The 17,823-nt window shown below is 43.6% G+C and overlaps 1 protein-coding gene across 5 annotated transcripts in view; it reads left to right on the top strand.

Annotated features, from left to right (window-relative positions):
* The window catches only part of LOC147231714 (uncharacterized), a 51,655-nt gene extending 34,185 nt beyond the window's left edge, over positions 1 to 17,470 (top strand). For 3 of the 5 annotated variants that reach the window (XM_086150722.1, XM_086150721.1, XM_086150725.1), the window contains 21 exons: positions 2,453 to 2,563; positions 2,765 to 2,866; positions 3,785 to 3,889; positions 4,107 to 4,220; positions 5,265 to 5,369; positions 5,455 to 5,559; positions 5,641 to 5,748; positions 5,880 to 5,990; positions 6,801 to 6,917; positions 6,999 to 7,109; positions 8,267 to 8,371; positions 8,490 to 8,594; positions 8,692 to 8,796; positions 8,871 to 8,963; positions 9,948 to 10,040; positions 10,195 to 10,299; positions 10,741 to 10,918; positions 11,183 to 11,275; positions 12,258 to 12,353; positions 13,604 to 13,734; positions 15,316 to 17,470. In XM_086150722.1, the coding sequence (XP_086006848.1) occupies positions 2,453 to 2,563; positions 2,765 to 2,866; positions 3,785 to 3,889; positions 4,107 to 4,220; positions 5,265 to 5,369; positions 5,455 to 5,559; positions 5,641 to 5,748; positions 5,880 to 5,990; positions 6,801 to 6,917; positions 6,999 to 7,109; positions 8,267 to 8,371; positions 8,490 to 8,594; positions 8,692 to 8,796; positions 8,871 to 8,963; positions 9,948 to 10,040; positions 10,195 to 10,299; positions 10,741 to 10,918; positions 11,183 to 11,275; positions 12,258 to 12,353; positions 13,604 to 13,734; positions 15,316 to 15,492 (2,370 nt within the window). In that variant the 3' untranslated portion in view covers positions 15,493 to 17,470. Of the gene's footprint in view, positions 1 to 2,452; positions 2,564 to 2,764; positions 2,867 to 3,784; positions 3,890 to 4,106; positions 4,221 to 5,264; positions 5,370 to 5,454; positions 5,560 to 5,640; positions 5,749 to 5,879; positions 5,991 to 6,800; positions 6,918 to 6,998; positions 7,110 to 8,266; positions 8,372 to 8,489; positions 8,595 to 8,691; positions 8,797 to 8,870; positions 8,964 to 9,947; positions 10,041 to 10,194; positions 10,357 to 10,740; positions 10,919 to 11,182; positions 11,276 to 12,257; positions 12,354 to 13,603; positions 13,735 to 15,315 lie in introns of those variants that run through there. The other 2 variants (XM_086150723.1, XM_086150726.1) reach the window with 2 other exon arrangements.
* The last annotated feature ends 353 nt before the right edge of the window (positions 17,471 to 17,823 follow it).

Raw genomic sequence — 17,823 nt, 5'->3', positions numbered from 1 at the left:
GCGCTAACATAGACACATACATGCACGCATGCACACAAACAAACACACTTACACAAAGACTGATAGACAAAACACATTCACACTTTGACTCACACACTCTTGCACCCTTGGACACACACAGACACACATGAACACACACATAGAAAGACAGACGGACAGAGAAACACACGTACGAATATGAATAGACACATATGTGCACTTGCACACATGTGCAAGTGCATATATGTGACACATACACACATACACACATACACACAAACACTCTTACACATAGACACAATTACACATAACACACAAACATGCATGCACACACAAACATGCATGCAGACACACACAAACATGCATGCAGACACACACACACACACACACACTCACACACATTGAAAGACTGATAGACAAAACACATAAACACATAGACTCATCCACGAATACCCCCTTGAGGACACACAAACACACACACACACACACACACACACACACACACACACACACACACAAACACACACACACAAAGACAGACAGACAGATAAAAACACATTCAGACATGTGACACACGTGTGCACACGCACACAACATACACAACAAACACACACACTTCGACACAAACACAGATAGACACATACACACTCATGGAGACTTACCAACAAATGCACCCTTGAACACACACACACACACACTCACACACACGCAGAAATACAGACAAACGAACAGTGAAAAACACATACAAAAATAGACACATAAAGTACATGCACATACACACATGTGCACGCACGCACCCAAACAAACACACTTGCATATTTAAACAAATACAACCGCACACACGCACACACACACAGACACACAGACACACACAGAAAGACAGACAGACAGACAGAGAAACACACAGACAAACATAAAAGACACATACATGCACATGCACACACACACAGAAACACTGATAGACAAAACACACTCACACAAAGACTCACCCACTAATGCAACCTTGCTCACATACACACACACATACACACAAAGACAGACAGACACACGTGCTTGACACACAAACAAACACACGTGCACATAGACAGGAACTTAACCACATCCACACAAGAAACACAGACAGACACACACATGAAAAACACACATAGATGTACACACCCCTACACATTGACACAAACACACGTACACACATGCACAGCCACACAGATAGACATAGACAGACACACACACACGCATACAAACATAAATATACACCTACACACATACACACCGACAAACACACAGAGACAAACATAACCACACACATCCACACAAACACAAATGCACCCTTGTTCACATGTGCACACACACAGACACACATAAGGTACTCACATGCAAATAGATATATGCACGAACAAAAAAAAACACACAAACACAAAAAAACACATACATGCGCACACTTAACCCTCACGCCCACCCCCAAAAACAGATAGACACACATATTTGCACGTAGAGTGACATAAAAAAGCAACCTTGCACAAGCTCTTGTAGGGAGTGTGATGTGTCTTTTTGTCTGGTTAAGCTGAAACACAGCCGGGGGGTGGTTCCCAGACGCTGACCTACTGCCCTGCACACACATACACACACACACACACACACACACACACACACACACATACATGCACACCTTTCCTTTCTTAAACGGTGAACGCTTAGCTATAAGGTGTAATATTTTGGCAAGGACGAGGAGGCGGCACCTCTTGGAATTAGTCCAGTCCAATGACTGTGACAACTTTCTTGAAGATGAGACGTGTTTAAATGGGATTCTTCATCATCTCAGTGGACGTTGATGAAGATCCAGCCAGTGCTGCGTCCGCCTGCGGGGCAGGGAACCCCAGCTAGGGGTGAAAATGTGGGGCGCCGGCCCTTTCAAGCCCGCTGACCGAGCAATGTCCCGCTAACTGGAGCGGATAACAAGGATCACCTGAATAACAGCGGCTGAGACCCCCCCCCCCCCCCCCTCCACTGCTGCAATTAGACCGATCCCAGGACCAGAGTGCTCATTGTCTCCTGGGTCTTAATGGTTCAGTCCATAAATTCCTTGGCTTTTAATGGTTCAGTCCATAAAGTCGCACTTGTCAAAGATCTCCAGCGGAAAAATATTATATTTTCAAATTTTAGACTTTAGATTTTTTTAGCAAGTATCAGCCATTTTCCACCTAACAAAAAAAAAAAAAACACAACATTTTTTTTGAGTATATTACTAGTCTATTACAAGATTATTATTATGTAATTGATGATGAATAGCTGTTTTTTTTTTTTTTTTAGTCAGAGAAGAGAAAATACAGACGACACTAGAACACACTAGAGTTTTCGTTGTGACGGCGCATGCGATGTCGAAAAGACACCTGACCGGTATCCGATGACGGGTTCCCCCTCGGGTTCTTGTGCGAGAACCTCACGGTCCACCTCCTGCCCCCCACCATCTCTGCAGAAGTTCTACAAAGAGCAGTACAACCGCGAGAAGGGGAAGTCCAGCTACACCAACATGAAGACACTGCCAGAAGTGGAGCACGCCATGGAGGTCAACAAGAACCAGAGCGATGTAAACATGCACACACACACACACACACACACACACACACACACACACACACACACACACACACACGCATACATGTCGTAAATGCTACACTACCTTCTCCAACTCACCTGTTTTCAGTGAGAAAAAAATCTCTCTGGTGTGTGTGTGTGTGTGTGTGTGTGTGTGTGTGTGTGTGTGTGTGTGTGTGCATGATGGTTTCAGGTCAGCTACAGGAAAGACAAAGAGGAGCTTCACCACTACAACACGGCACCAGACAGAGCAGACATCGTCAGCGCCACCAAAGCTGCCAAACTAGCCAGCGATGTGAGTCTATGTGTGTATGTTACGCACTTGTGTGTGTGTGTGTGTGTGTGTGTGTGTGTGTGTGTTTGTGTGTGTGTGTGTGTACATCCCATCCAACATAAAGTTTCCATGACAACAGTCGGAGCCAGAATCAGCCATTAATAATAGAAAATGTTCTGCTGTTAACACTGAACTGTCATTATATAAAAGTCTTTATGGGAAGTCTGCGTGTGTGTTTGTGTGTGAGTGAGTGTTTTCTCAAGTGTGTGTGTGTCTCTTAAATCTGACTAGACTCTCTCTTGAATTTTTCATCTTGTTTTATCCTTTATGTGTGTATTCACTGAATTATTTGTGAGAGTCTGTGTCCTCAGCCATTACATTCCCAAATATTGTGTATGTGTGTGTGTGTGTGTGTGTGTGTGTGTGTGTGTGTGTGTGTGTGTGTCTGACTTCTGTTTGCTTGTTTGCGCATCTTCTTAAAACTGATTTGTTTTGTACACCTTGGTTTCATGTTTTGGTATTTTGCCAAAAAATAAAATAATATTTAATGCCTGAATGTTAGTACTACATTCTTACTGTGTTTATGACTATATTATCAGGAAAAAAAAGGAATCTATTAAAAAAGGTAATTTCCAAATTCACAGAATCACAGTGAGTGATCACTTACATGGTTTCCCTTAGAACCCAGATGTTCCATCATGAACATGAAAAAACAAAAATAGCCAAAAGGGAAATCTCCTACATAAATCTTCTAATTCCGGGGATGGAAATAATCATTCCCATTCTCTGAAGCAGAGCATTTTACTATCTTTTTTTTAATTTTTTTTCTTTCTTTGACAACATTTTTTTTTTTTTTTTTGGGGGGGGGGGCTGTTGTTCCACATTTTTTTAGTTTTTTTTTTTTTTTTAATGTATGTTTGTGTGTGGGTCCCACGGCAGGTGGCCTACAAGAGCAGCACCGCGCAGCCCGTTTACACCGACGGATCGGTTCTGGCGAGAACCGACATCCAGCACGCCAAGGAGGTTTCCAAGCTGGCCAGCCAGGTAAGGAACTGCTATCCCTGTTAGCACGTTGGTTATATCTGAACCAGCTTACAAGAACAGGAGTGTGTTTATCCCTTCAATTCCTGGACTGTGAGGTCGTTTCTTGGTTGTTTTCTTGCTTCCGACGGCCAATTTTTACCTCTTTTTTTGAATCACTTATTTTTTATTTCTCACATTTACCGATGTAAGTGAACACACCGCTTCCTTCCCTGTGCAGGTGAAGTACAAGGAGAACTTTGACCGGCACCTGAAGGGTCAGAAACCCTGCTACAACCCGCTGGACTGCGTGTCCTTCAGACAAAGTCAAGCTGCTGCTGCCCTCGCCAGTCAGGTCTGTGACATTACACCCCCTTGCCATGGAAACCGTGTGTGTGTGTGTGTGGGTGTGTGTGTGTGTGTGTGTGTGTGTGTGTGAGTGTGTGTGTGTGTGAGTGTGTTGGCCGTGAGCAGGCTAGAAACCATCATTTCACCATCCATGTGGGAAGCACCATTCTATTGTCTGCTGATATTAGCTTAGCATCAGGCTAACACCTGCTCGGGGTTACAATTCTGTCTGGATTTTTATGTTAGGACTCATTTCTGTCGTCCACACACAGACATTTATACCCGCTCTGTCGGTCACTCTGAGATCAATTTCGAGTGTTTGCTGGAAATCGATTCGTGCGGCCGCTTTCGGCGCACTCTCGATTTTGGTCTGTTGTGTGGGCGTAACCATGGCGACCTTGGGAGGAGAAAGAAGAGGGATGTTCAAATGAAAAGTCTAGTAACTTGGAGAGGGTTTTCACACGTGTGAGTACATGTACACTCACACAAACATGTATATTGGGAAGACACACACGCAGTGATCCAGTTTCCATCGCCCACACAACTGGAGAAAAGAGCATTTCCTCCTCACAGCCTTATGTAACAGCAAGCTGTGTGAACGCCTCTCTCACAGACGAACAGGCCCTCGGCAGCTTCTTGTTCTTTCCAGACAATCTGGATGAAATGCCGCGGCAACCGACTCCAGCTGAGAGTTGGCGGCGAGGAAAAACGTGATGGATAAACCCCAAGATGAAACACCTGTGAGGTTTCAGGCTTGACCCCTGGATCTGCGTTCCCTGAACCTCCACAACAGAAACTTACAAAAAAAAAAAGAAAAAAATTCATTCAAATTTAAGCAAGACCTGAATCTGCAAGATAAAAAAACAGTTGTGTCAAACATCATCCTTTAATAATTGATAATAGAGATGCTTCCTGCATGAAATCTGCAAAGCTGCAGCTTGCACCCCTTCAGTGGTCTCACTGGTCCCCCTGGTGGCCAGATTGGGAACTGCACCATTTGCATAAAAATGAAAAATTGTAATTTTATGGATTTTATTGATCCCGTGTACAGGTGAAGTACAAGAGCAACCAGCACCAGAAGCCCGAGGGTTCCTGCGACCTGCCCAATCTCCTGCAGCTGGAGCACATGCTGCACGCCAGCAAGCTGCAGAGCAACGTACGGCGACCTTGCGCTGTCGTTAAATATCCCCCCCGCAGTGATGGCTGGAGAAACATCTATGTGTGTGTGTTGTGTGTACAAGGTGGAGTACAAGAAGAAGTACGAGCAGACGAAAGCTCAGCATCACGTTCCTCTGGACACGGCCGAACAGATGCTCCACAAGGAGAACGCCGTGCTGCACAGCCAGGTAAGGACCCCCCTTCACCCCCTCCTCTGGCTCCACCTGCCGGCCAGGTGACAAAAAGTTCACGTGTGTTTGTGGCGGCAGGTGAAGTACAAGGAGGAGTACGAGAGGAACAAAGGTCGCTCACAGATGGAGTTTGGAGATACGCAGACGTACAAGGTGCTGAAGGAGGCGCAGAAGATGCAAAGTGAGGTAGGACAACCTGAGTCAGTGAGCGACGGCCATGTTGGACCTCCGAGATGGCCGTTGTGTTCCTTGTCTTTGGACATGACCAGATTCCACCTCAACAGATGTGTGTGTGTATGTGTGTGTGTGCATGTCAGAGGGAGTACAGGAAGGAGTATGAAGAGACGGTGAAAGGGAAAGCCTTGGTGGATGTTGACCAGACGCCCGAGTACCTGACAGCCCGGCATGCTAGCAGCCTACTGAGCGAGGTGTTCAGGCTCACGTTGATTCCAGCTGTTATTGACGCGATCTGATGAGGTGTTCAGGTGGAGGTCGAAGAGACGACCTCTGTCTGAAATAATCCCAACCTGCAGGGAAATAACAGATATGGTCTACTGCAGTGAGGTGCAGTCAGGGGAGGCAGGAGAGGCCGTGCCTCACTTGCCAATCTTGGGAAGAAAAGATGTCAAATGAAAAAAAGATTTGGATAGTTATATTTATCTGTGATTAGCACTATAAAGGTATTTTTAATTTAACTTCACCAGTTTTAGATTTGGGATTTTCACTTTTACTGTTCAAATACTGAAAAGAGATGTGTAGTGAGGCAGCCGATTGTTGAGCCTCAACATAGATTGCACATTGACGGCTGACTGTTGGCGCTGTATCGCTGTCGCTATTTAAGTGTTTGATACTTTATGCTTTATTTCAGGGGTGGCCAATTATTTTGGCTGGCGGGCCTCATTTCTCCTTTACCCTAATATCCGGACTGTAGAGCGCACCTGATTATAAGCCTCACCCAGTACATTTTAAAGGGAAAAACCATTTTGTACATACATAAGCCCCACCTGTCTATAAGCCGCCTGAGCCCTCATTGAAACATGAGATATTTACAAAGAAAGACGGTACACAGAAAGAGTTTTCAAATTTTTAATAGTACACCTTAGCTTTTCTTTCCAAACAGTGCCTATGACGCGGCAGTAACACAGCAGCAATACGGTAGTAAAACAGCACTAACAGGGCTGCTTAAAAAAAAAACATTCAAACAAATGCATTTTTTGTTGGATGCACACTCTCTGCAGAAGGAGTACAGGAAGGACTTGGAGCAGGAGGTCAAGGGGCGGGGCTTATCCGGCATCGGTCTGGAGGAGACGCCTGAGATGCTGAGGGTCAAGAATGCAAATCAGATCCTGAACCAGGTGCGACACTCGTGTCGGACAAAAAGGTGTCGTCGGAGGTCCAGGGGGCCGAGACTGATGTGGAAGTGTGTGTTTCCACAGAAGGAGTACCGCAAGGATCTTGAGAGGGAGATCATGGGGAAAGGCATGGAGCTGAGCGTTGATGTCCTGGAGGTCCAGAGGGCCAAGAGAGCCTCTGAGATCCAGAGCCAGGTGACACATTTCCCCTCACGAGACCAACGGCAAATTCAATGCTATTGTTTATCGTTGAAAATGTCTCCCTCCCAATGTCCAGAAACAGTCGTAGGATCAGTGAAAACTCTAAATTAGAGCTTGATTAGCCAACGGGACAACATTTTGTTGCCCCCCTGCTACATTAATGTGTAGTATTAGTGCAGCCCGCATGGTTTTCTCACACACACACCTTCCTGCTGAGTTGTTGTCCTTGGCAATTCATATTTTTTAATCACTTATGGCAACAGTCCCCCTACCGTTGTTGCGCTGCGGACCTGTAACGGATCCAACATGGACCTAATCGTACACCAAGACTCCACACTAACAGAGAGTACAGGACTCCTGAAGTCCGATGGGGGAGTACGGGGGCTCCTCAGGTCCAGCAAGAGAGTGCAGAGATAGACAAGGTCGGTTCTGGTAACTTGTCACTGGCAATGGAAAGAAAGACAACCTTGCCACTTGTGGGATTGGAGCTGAGGCTTTAAGTCCATGCTAATGAAGCAAATTGATCAGCGGTGCAATTCTTAACTCAAAGCCAAGTTCAGGGAGGTGAGTGGCAAAGCAGATGAACTTGGACAATTTTTGAGAGATTTGCCCCCCGCCTCCCCTGAGCTTTCCAGGATATTCAGGTGGACTATGTGTCTTTGTGGGAGCGCACATCTGTGTGAAGAGCTCCTTTCCATAATTAACTTTAATAAGTCAAAATACAGGTCCAAACTGAGTGATAAGCAACTTTAAGATATACTGAGGAGCTCAGTTATTTCCCCCCTCAAGCCAATTATAGCTGTGCAAAAGAAGCGCTAGAGAAGAGTAGGTGCAAGAAGTAGTAGTAGGTAAGCCTAAGATCTGAAGAACTGGTATTAATAAACATTGAGAAGATTGGACAGTTGTACTATATTTTGGGGATACCCGATATGGCCCAGCCTCTCCCAGACTCTTGCGGCCCCCAACGAAATTGAGATTGAGACCCCTGCTCTAAATTGGCCTTGGACAACTGTGATGGACAGGTGACTGGTCCGGGTTAAACCCCGCCTCTCGCCTCATTTCATCTGTGATTGGCTGTGGCCCTCTGTGTCAGATAAGGAGTTCAGGTGATAATTTTCAGTGCATATGAACACGCGTGTGTGTGTGTGCAGAGGTCCTACAAGCAGACGGAGCATCTGAGGGAAAACTCATACGGTACGTTGACAGACACCCCCGAGCTGCTGCACGCCTCCTACATCAAGGATGTGTACAGCCAGGTGCGTGAAACGACCGTGCACGTGTGTGTGTGTTCATGAGAGCGTGGTTGTGCACCAGGCCGAGAGGCGACGCGCTCATCCCCGTCAAGGTCACGCGCCTGCATGTTGTGTCCTCTAGAAAAAGTACAAGGATGAGGCAGAACGGCTGAAGGGGAGTTTCAGCCCGATGTCCGACACCCCGGAGATGGAGCGGGTCCGAGCCAATCAGAGACACATCAGCTCTGTAAGCCCCTCCCCTTTACCGCCACCATCACCACCCACGTACCCCCAGCCCCCCCAGGTGTGGGACTAACCCTCCCTGCCCCTCCTCCTCCCCGTAGCTGCGGTACTGCTGGGACTCCAAATTGATGAGAGGTCTGACGTCCTCGGTTGCCGAGACGCCGGAGATCATCCTCGCCAAGGAGAACGCCAAGAAGATCAGCGACGTACGTGCACCGCGACCCATCGTTTGATGAGGTCGTTACCCCGGAAACAGACCCTTGATCTGGACTCTCCTCAGGTCCGCTACAGAGACGAAGTTGGCAGCGGCACGGCCGTCAAGGAAACACCCGAGATGGAGCGCGTCCGACGCAACCAAGAGAACATCAGCTCGGTGAGGTGGCGCACAACCATAGTCTAATTAATGTGAGTGTCTGTGTGTGCACGCGTGCATGTCTGTGTTTCTGAGGGACACTTTGGTCCAAGTGGAGGCAGAATGCCATACTAGCTTGCTGGTTACAGGAGGCGAGAGGAGATGGGGATCAAACCCCTTGGCGTTATTCCCACCAAGCTCTCATCAACAATCACACAGTTCAATGCACCTTGTGCATAATTATTAGTGGCAGTCGTACTAATTGTAGCAGTAGTATTTTTAAAATTATTTTTATATTTTTATTATTTTTATTTTTGTGTTAATTCCCATCCTCTGTTATTATAGTTTTGTGTTATTTTTGTGCTAATTTTTATTTTTATGTTTTTGTTATTATAATTGTAATCATCTTCATCATCATTACATCGATATCATAAACCATCACTTCGTCAATGCAACTCGTGAATCTGGAATAGATCTATTAAAAAATGAATGATATTTTTTTATAAATACATGTATTATTAGTAGTAGTAGTAGAAGTAACTGTATTCTTTATCGTGTTTAAAATGATTTAATTTATTCATCATTATTCTGATTCTTATTATTTGCGGTAATATAAGCAGTAATCTTATAATATTTTGAATAATTTCATATATTTATTGTTATTATTATTATCATTATTATTATTATTATTATTATTATTATTATTATTAGTAGTAGTAGTAGTAGTAGTAGTAGTAGTAGTAGTAGTAGTAGTTAAAAATTATTTTTATGTATTTTTATCTTTATTATCATTATAATAATTATCATCATCATCATTAACAATCAGTTCAATGCACCTTGTGAATCTCGAAAACGATAAATGAGCAAATTACTGATTTTACAACAATAAATGTATTATAATATTTTTAATTTCTTATTTTTTTATTATTATTGTTATTCTGCCTGTTATTGTTATTAAATGCTTAAATGCTAAAGAATCATGTGTGTTTCTGTGCCTCCTGCCAGGTGAAATACAAGCAGAGCGCGGTGAAGGCAAGGAGCCTCGGTGTAACTCCAGAACTGGAGAGGGTTCGACAGAACCAGGAGAACATCAGCTCGGCAAGGCGCACACACACACACACACACACACACACACACACACACACACACACACACACACACACACACACACATATACACACACACACTCAAACACACTTACATGAGCAATGAAAGAACTGGGAGATAACAAGTAACCGTGTGTTTTAATCAGGTAAAGTACCAGCGTGGGCTGCAGGCGGTGAGGGGGCGGAGCTGCACCGAGCTGGACACACCTGAGTACCGTCGTGTCCGAAAGTCGCAAGATTTCGTCTCCATGGTAGCGGCACGGTTGCTGTGGCAGTGGGCGGAGCTAACATGAGTGACATGACGACGGGTTGGACTGCAGCACCGATACTAACTCATACATGGAGGACAGTTTGTGTGTGTGTGTTTGTGTGTGTGTGTGTGTGTGTGTGTGTGTGTGTGTGTGTGTGTGCGTGCATGAGTGTTTATGTATGTTATTAATAAAAGTTTTAAAACAACTGGTTTTGTGTAGTTTATCAGCTCAGTGACCACATGCACTTGTGTGTGTGTGTGTGTGCATGTGCATTTTACATCAAAAAAACGTGTGTGTGTGTCATATCTGCTCACTGACCAAATGCACTCGTGTGGATGTGTGTTTGTGAATGAGTGTGTGTGTTCGTGTGTGTGAATTTTAACATTTATTACCTCAGGCACCCCTGATATTGAAACCTCCATTGTTTTCCTCCATCCCTAGGCCAAGTACCATGAGGACTTTGAGCGTGCACGTGGCCGAGGTTCTACTCCAGGTCTGGACGATCCCAGCATGGAGCGCTACCAGCGGGCCAATCAGATGGTGGGGGAGGCGGGATACAACAAAGGAATCCACCAGCCGTCAATGGACATGGACCGGCGACCGGGAGGCATCATTGTAGGTCAGTCACCGATGAGAACCGTGACCTTTGACCTCAGCTGCTTTGAAAAGTAGGTCAACTTGTCACAATATGACATATTCACTCATTGTTTGAAAAAATGAACGAATCAACCTGTGAAATTAGATATTTATCCCTTCTACTCAAACTTGTAGATATTCACCTTTCAAAGGCCATAGAGGTTTCTCAGTACCTTAAAGTTAATCATTAAAACAGTAAAAGCTCATTTTTGGGGGGGATGAAATGACCTTTGACCCCTGTCTGAAGACCTGAAGGTGTGGAGAACCGACCCGGGCTCCATCTTTGACTTTGACCCTCTGGAGGACAACATCCAGTCTAAGAGCCTCCGCAGAATGTCTGGTAGTTTACCCCCCATCCCCCTGACCCCCCCCAGCCATTAACTCACACATTCTCCTGTTATTTATTTATATCACTTTCTGTTTCTCTATAGCACTTTGGTTCACTTTTCCTCATGTACAGTGATCCAGTTTACTTAATCATGTGTGCGTGTGCGTGTTTAAACCAACCAATTTTTCCGTTACCTTGGAGACAGCAGCCTTTCAGAAGCCTCTCGTGAAGGAAGCGTTTACATAAATTCTAATTTTTATCTCATTTTTAGTCTAATTTCCTGATATTTCACAAAGTAAATACTATCTAAAAGGCACTATTATGTGTCCCTACCACTACTAGCACTACTAATATTATATGGAAACTGATTTAGAGTCTGTATTTTTTTGGTTCGGATCAGCGATGTGTGATCAGGCTGGTAAAACGCATCAAATAAATAAAAAGAAAAGCAAAACGAAGCAAATAATCTGAGGTGGGAATGAGGAGGATGGAAAGGATCAGGAAAAAGTCCACCAGAGGAGCGACATATGTTAGACCGAGATGGTTTGGATGCGTACAGGCAAAGGATAGGGAAGATCTTGGTAGAAGGATGCGGACGTTGGAGCTGCCAGTGAAAAAGGACGTGAAGTTGGTCAGTGTTAGAGGAAAGGATTCGGAGAATAGGGTTAAATGGAGACAGGTGATCGACTGTAGAGCTCCTGAAAAGAGAAGATGGAAGGTTGGTGTCCAGAACATGTAGAGATCTGAGAACCTTTGCACTGGAGCACTAAATTCAGATTAATCCATTGCTAAAAAAATCCTCTAAATATAACCTCTTACTCCTGAATGAGAAATGTTTGTTTAAAACCCAAGTGGAATATAACTTTCTTTTCACAATTCTTTTTAAATTAATATCCGATAAAACATGGCTGACCTTATTTCTTGAACCCGCCCCGCCCCCGTCCCCCGTCCCCCGGCCACCCTCTGCTGCCCCGTGGTGTCGGCTGCCCTTCAGAGCGAGCCGATCGCAGGCCGAGCAGGCAACACTCCCAGCAGTCCGTCAGCTCGCTGACCTCTGACCTCTGGGACCGCAGCACCGCGAGCACTCCTGGTACCTGTGCGATGCACGGCAGTGCAAAAAAGCACACGTTTTTGTTTAACACACTGGCGTTTATTCGTTGATCTACATTTTAATCCACACTGTGATTATAACATCATTGTTAATCTGCTTGAGAGACCGCCTTAACAAACATGAACACACTATTCAAGAACTCTGTAATAATCATGTTTTACATTTTAGCTAATTTCCTAACAACAGCATGTAAAAGTGCCCGCAGTTTCATTACTTTAAATAGAATGTTAATTGTACATGAGTTAACAAGATGAACACACACTGTGCGTGTGCGTATGTATTGGTATTCAGACATATGTATGCATTTATATATGATTTAAAAAGATATATAGATATGAATATATAGACAGATATAATAATAAAAAATATATATAAATAGATATGAATAAATTCAAATAGGTATGAAAATATATAAATATAAATGCAAATATAAATGTATTTATCTTGTTTCTATTTTTATTTTTGTACTTTTTAACCATTTCTTTATCATCATTATTATACTCATGTGAACGCCCAGAGGAAAAAGGGGGATAAACAGTTTAAGAAACAAGCCAGAAAAACAAAACCCAAAGAATAATAAATAAAATATATACATTTATTTATATATTTTAAGTCATTTTTCATCAGTCTGCTCTTTAACTATCAACAGTTGTTATTATTAGAATTAAAAAATAGATTTGCAAAAAAAATAACATTAAAAATTGATATTAGTAAAATTAAAAATTGTAAATAGTTAAAGCATAAGATAGAACTAGAATAAATGAATAAATAAAAGTATATATTTTATATCATATTTTATCATTTTGTTTTGGGCTATTCTATCTATCTATCTATCTATCTATCTATCTATCTATCTATCTATCTATCGATCTATCGATCTATCGATCTATCGATCTATCTATTTACCCCTTTTTCCATCCAGGTGTTAACAATGAGTGTAATGATAATGATAAATAAAGATATATATATATATATAGGGGGTTCATGATGTGTCTTCATCCAGTTAACTCCTGTACAATTCAAATTGTTTTTTGAAGTCATTAGAATACACATATTCTGTCATTGTGTATAAAAACAATTTCACTTATTTTGCTATTTGTGCGTGTTTTTCCCTCAAGCTTACAGCACGTCCCTGCCTGAGGATTGGCCTTTGGATTTTGTGATCATCCTTCCTGAAAGACACATCACCTGACTCTCTCTCTCTCTCTCTCTCTCTGTCTGTCCGTCAGCCCCCGTCCTGCCTGGAGCGTACCAGCAGGGCGTCCAGATGCAGCAGCAGCCGCCGTATCACGGCTACATGCATCAAACCAGCATGTCGTCGGTCAGATCCGTCACCTCGCCGCCGCACTCTGCCACCATGGTGAGTCCGAGCAAAAAAAAATCTAGCACTAAAATGACCCCTGGCTTTTTTTGCTGACCTCCAGATCTAAGAGGTATTAAAAAAAAATGACGTGAAACCCCAAAACGGTGTGAAAAAGGGTGAAGTGTTGATCCTGAAAATGATAAGAAATTACCTGACAGCTGATGTTTACTTACAGGAAAATATAGGAGGTCATTTCCTTAAAATTACATAAAATTAGATAAATATTTGTGCCGGCTACATAAAAATGATAACAAAACCTCTCAAAGTATCTTAAGCTGTTTAAAACTGTAACAAAAACTTTTCACCTGTATGCCGCCATTGTTGCTTGTCGCCCTGCTGTTTGGGTGGTGACGTCGCGAGGTTGACCTGGGCTCTGCCCCGTTCATTTCACCCCGCGGTGCAAATACATGTCATCCGTGCAACCCTTCCAAATCGGACCTGAGAGAGGAGGATAATGCAACAGAATAGAATACAGTCATTTGGCAGGTGCTTTCATCCAAAGCGATTTACGGTGGAGATGCCGGGGATTGAACCGAGGAGCTCATACGAAGGGTACGCTCTACCACTGAGCTAAACGTTCACGGAAGTCCAAATGAACTTCAAAACAAAGACAAACAAAGACTCAAAGAGCCAAGAGTTGGCCAAAGTTGCTGGTGTGCGTGCAGCAACTGTGTTGCCAACAAAAAGAGAAAGCGCCTTTTGTAAGGAGCTTCACTTTTTGTCATCGGCTGTTCACTGTTGACCTACAGACCGCTGTGCTGACTGACTTGGTGACTCTGGGTGATTGTGCCTGTGCCCGATCGCATTGTGCTGCTTTTGGGTGTAATTTGCAGTCCGAGGGAAACAAAGGAACTGATGCTAGTCTACACGGCTTTCCAAGGGACAAAAAGGGAAGAAAAGAGTGGGAAATTGCCTGTGGACGCACACAACTCCCTAAGAATCCGGGGCGGTGTACTCGCCACTTCTCCCCAAATGCATTTGACGCATTTAGCCAAGTAATGCTGCTGAAAAAGTTCTCAGGTGCTGCTAATTTTAAATGGGAAATGCAGCCAAATGCCGTGCCTACAGTTTTCTTTCACAAGCATACAAAAGTTCCTCAGGGAATGAATGAAGCTGCTCGAAGAAACGCCAACCGCAGGAGACGTTGGTTGGTCTCTTACGAGGAAACAACAACGGCAAGGCAGCGGCATGATCACGGAGTAAACTGATGACGAGTCACCCAGTAAGTCAACACAGCAGTCTGTTAGTCCACAGTGAACAGCCGATGACAAAAAGCTGAGCTACTTAGAACACACTCTCTCTCTTAGCGTAGCAAGGCAGTTGCTGTTTGCCGACTTTTGTCTCTTCGCGTCTTTGTTTGTCTTCACATTGACTTTTGTCGTCATTATTATCCTCTGTGCTCACGTCTGTCTCGGCTTTCAATTTTATACCAACTGAGATATTTTGAGAAATGTTACTATCATTTTTATGTACCTGGTACAAATATTGATCAAATAGGACAATAACGTCTGCGTAGCCAGCGCTTCCTTTAAAAGCCGTAAGACCGGCGTGACCTTGGCGCCGTTCCTGTCATTGCAGCGCATCTACCGGGCGCTCTACGACTACGCGGCTCAGGACCACGATGAGGTCTCCTTCAGGGACGGCGACGTCATCGTCAACGCCCAGCCCATCGACGAGGGCTGGATGTACGGCACCGTGCAGCGGACCGGCAAGTCTGGCATGCTGCCCGCCAACTACGTGGAGTGCTGCAACTAGAGGGGACGGGAGGGCAACAGGTGCTGATGATGATGGGTTTGGGTCGGGGTGTGAAGACGACAACACAGTTTTAGAGCTGGAATGTGGTGTTTAGATTCACTTCTTCTTCTGTGGAACATCTCCTCTTTCCTCTCCATCGCGCCATCGACGTCCACGGAGCTCCTCTAGTGCCGCCTTCTGGTCGTGGTCTCCCTCAGAGCTCCTGGGCTTTTCAGTCGGGTTTTCTACATTTCATTTCGTCCCATCGTCGCCGCGGCGATCCCCCGCTCCCGGTCATCGTGTTTCTTCACCTGCATGTCAAACCAGCCGTTCTTAACGGTCTCAACCGAAACCACTGCCGGGCTCCCGTCGAGAACAGCGCGCCGTCCGGTCCTCAGTCGTCACGACGCGACCCGTCCTGTGTGTTTTGCTCCTCCGATGCTGATAATTCCCGACTGAACCAGAACGCCGCAGGACAAACCTGCTGATTTCAATCGCCTCCTCCCTCTTATTCAACCGCTTCCCTCGACAGTTGGTCTTTTTTCAACAAGGCCCATGTGAAACTTTCCAAAATTGAGTTAGCAAGCCGAAAAGACATGCTTTTTTTGGAAATGACTTATATTTTAAATACTACCACAGAATGGCTTTGAAACCCCCCGAACCAACACCTAGGCAACGCATCTCTCAACCGAGGTCACGTGTCAATGAGCAAAAAAATTAAATCAGCAAATAATCATCATAATGTGTGTGTGTGTGTGTGTGTGTGTGTGTGTGTGTGTGTGTGTGTGTGTGTGTGTGTGTGTGTGTGTGTGTGTCTAAGAGTGTATTAAACCAATTCCTACTTTTGCGCTGTCACCCTCCCAGCATCGAATTCCTGAATGAGAAAATTACCATAAAAGAACAATAAATCCTCCAGACACTATTTTGAAATATTAAAAATGGTTTATTTAAAGGTCATATAAGTGATGCAGTTGGCTTTTTCTTACAGTTTAACTGTCGTTTTACAAGGATTTGACTGAGTGAATCCTCAAATGTTTGGAAGGAGCTCCTGGACGTGAGCGATAACTGTGTATCCATCCGCCGAAAAATAGTCCCAGTTTGTGGAAGCAGGCATTTTTAAGGAGAAAAGTCAGAAAGTGCCGAGAGACAAACATAACGTGACATATGATTTGAGGGCTATAAAAAGAGAGGGAAAAAAAAGAAATACTGCCAGAGTGATGGCTGCAGGAGAGGAAACAGTGTTTTGGGAAACAGAAACAAAGCGGGACCAATCGGTTCCCAGAGCCAAGTTTAGAAGCGTCTCTAACTGCTAATCCTATGTTCTGTATTCTGCTCTGTGTGTTTTCTGATTTTAGAAAAAAATTGAAAAAAGAAAAATCAACAGACAGAATCCCAGAAAGGATGGAAATCCTACAGCGACACTATCTCTCTGTTTTCTGGTGGGAAAAAAAAAACTATTTTGAATCCTCTAATTGCAACATAGCCCGAGCTGCGTGAGGTTCCTCTTTTTTTTTTGATACGCCCCCCCTCCCAGCCGTCTAGCTTTTATTGGGAAGATGAAACGTTTTAACCCGTAGGCGTCCGTCGAATTACAGTCTTTCAGCGTTTTTTTTTCTGATCTTGTTATATGGATTGAATCCAAGGTCACAAGGAGATGGAAAACTTAGCCATGATTTGTGGTTCTGGCCGGGGAGGATTTTGTATGTTTGCGTTCATAAACACTAGATGCAATAGACAACAATTTACTGACATGCTGTTTCTGGAAGAAGATATTTAATTATGATTCTTTATATATATTTTTTTCTCTTTAATTGAGGATTTTTTGGCTGGTATTGCTATCATTCTGGGTTGATTTTTAATTAGTGTATGTTATCACAGATTATACTTAATTTACACATTATTTCTACTTATATATCACTGAATACACGTTGTGTTTTTTTTTTCCATAATAACTGAAGTGTGTAACATGTGAGAAAAATAAATGATTTGACAAGAAAAATGTGGCGCCTGTCATTCAGAATCATGTAATTAGATCAATAAATTGCTTGGACCAAGAATGGAAACAATTCTGATTACATATATATATATATATATATATATATATTCTATCATTGAAATTATTTCACTGACTTATTTTTAGGGTTTCTTCACACTTATGACTTATTTGGTTCGCCAAGTTTCAGATCAAAATATATGAATTATATCATATGTATCTATATATATGTATGTATGCATACATATGAATATGTGTGTGTGTGTGTATGTATGTATATGTTCATATCTAAAGATATATACATATAAAATTATAGCCGTACTTGCAAATAGTACGAACACACAGACAAAAGCCATGAC

Source organism: Fistularia commersonii, chromosome 8 (assembly GCF_037954325.1).
Source record: "Fistularia commersonii isolate RoL2024-O1a breed Wild chromosome 8, RoL_Fcom_v1.0, whole genome shotgun sequence".
Lineage (NCBI taxonomy): Eukaryota > Metazoa > Chordata > Actinopteri > Syngnathiformes > Fistulariidae > Fistularia > Fistularia commersonii.
This window is presented reverse-complemented; position numbering and strand designations above follow the sequence as displayed.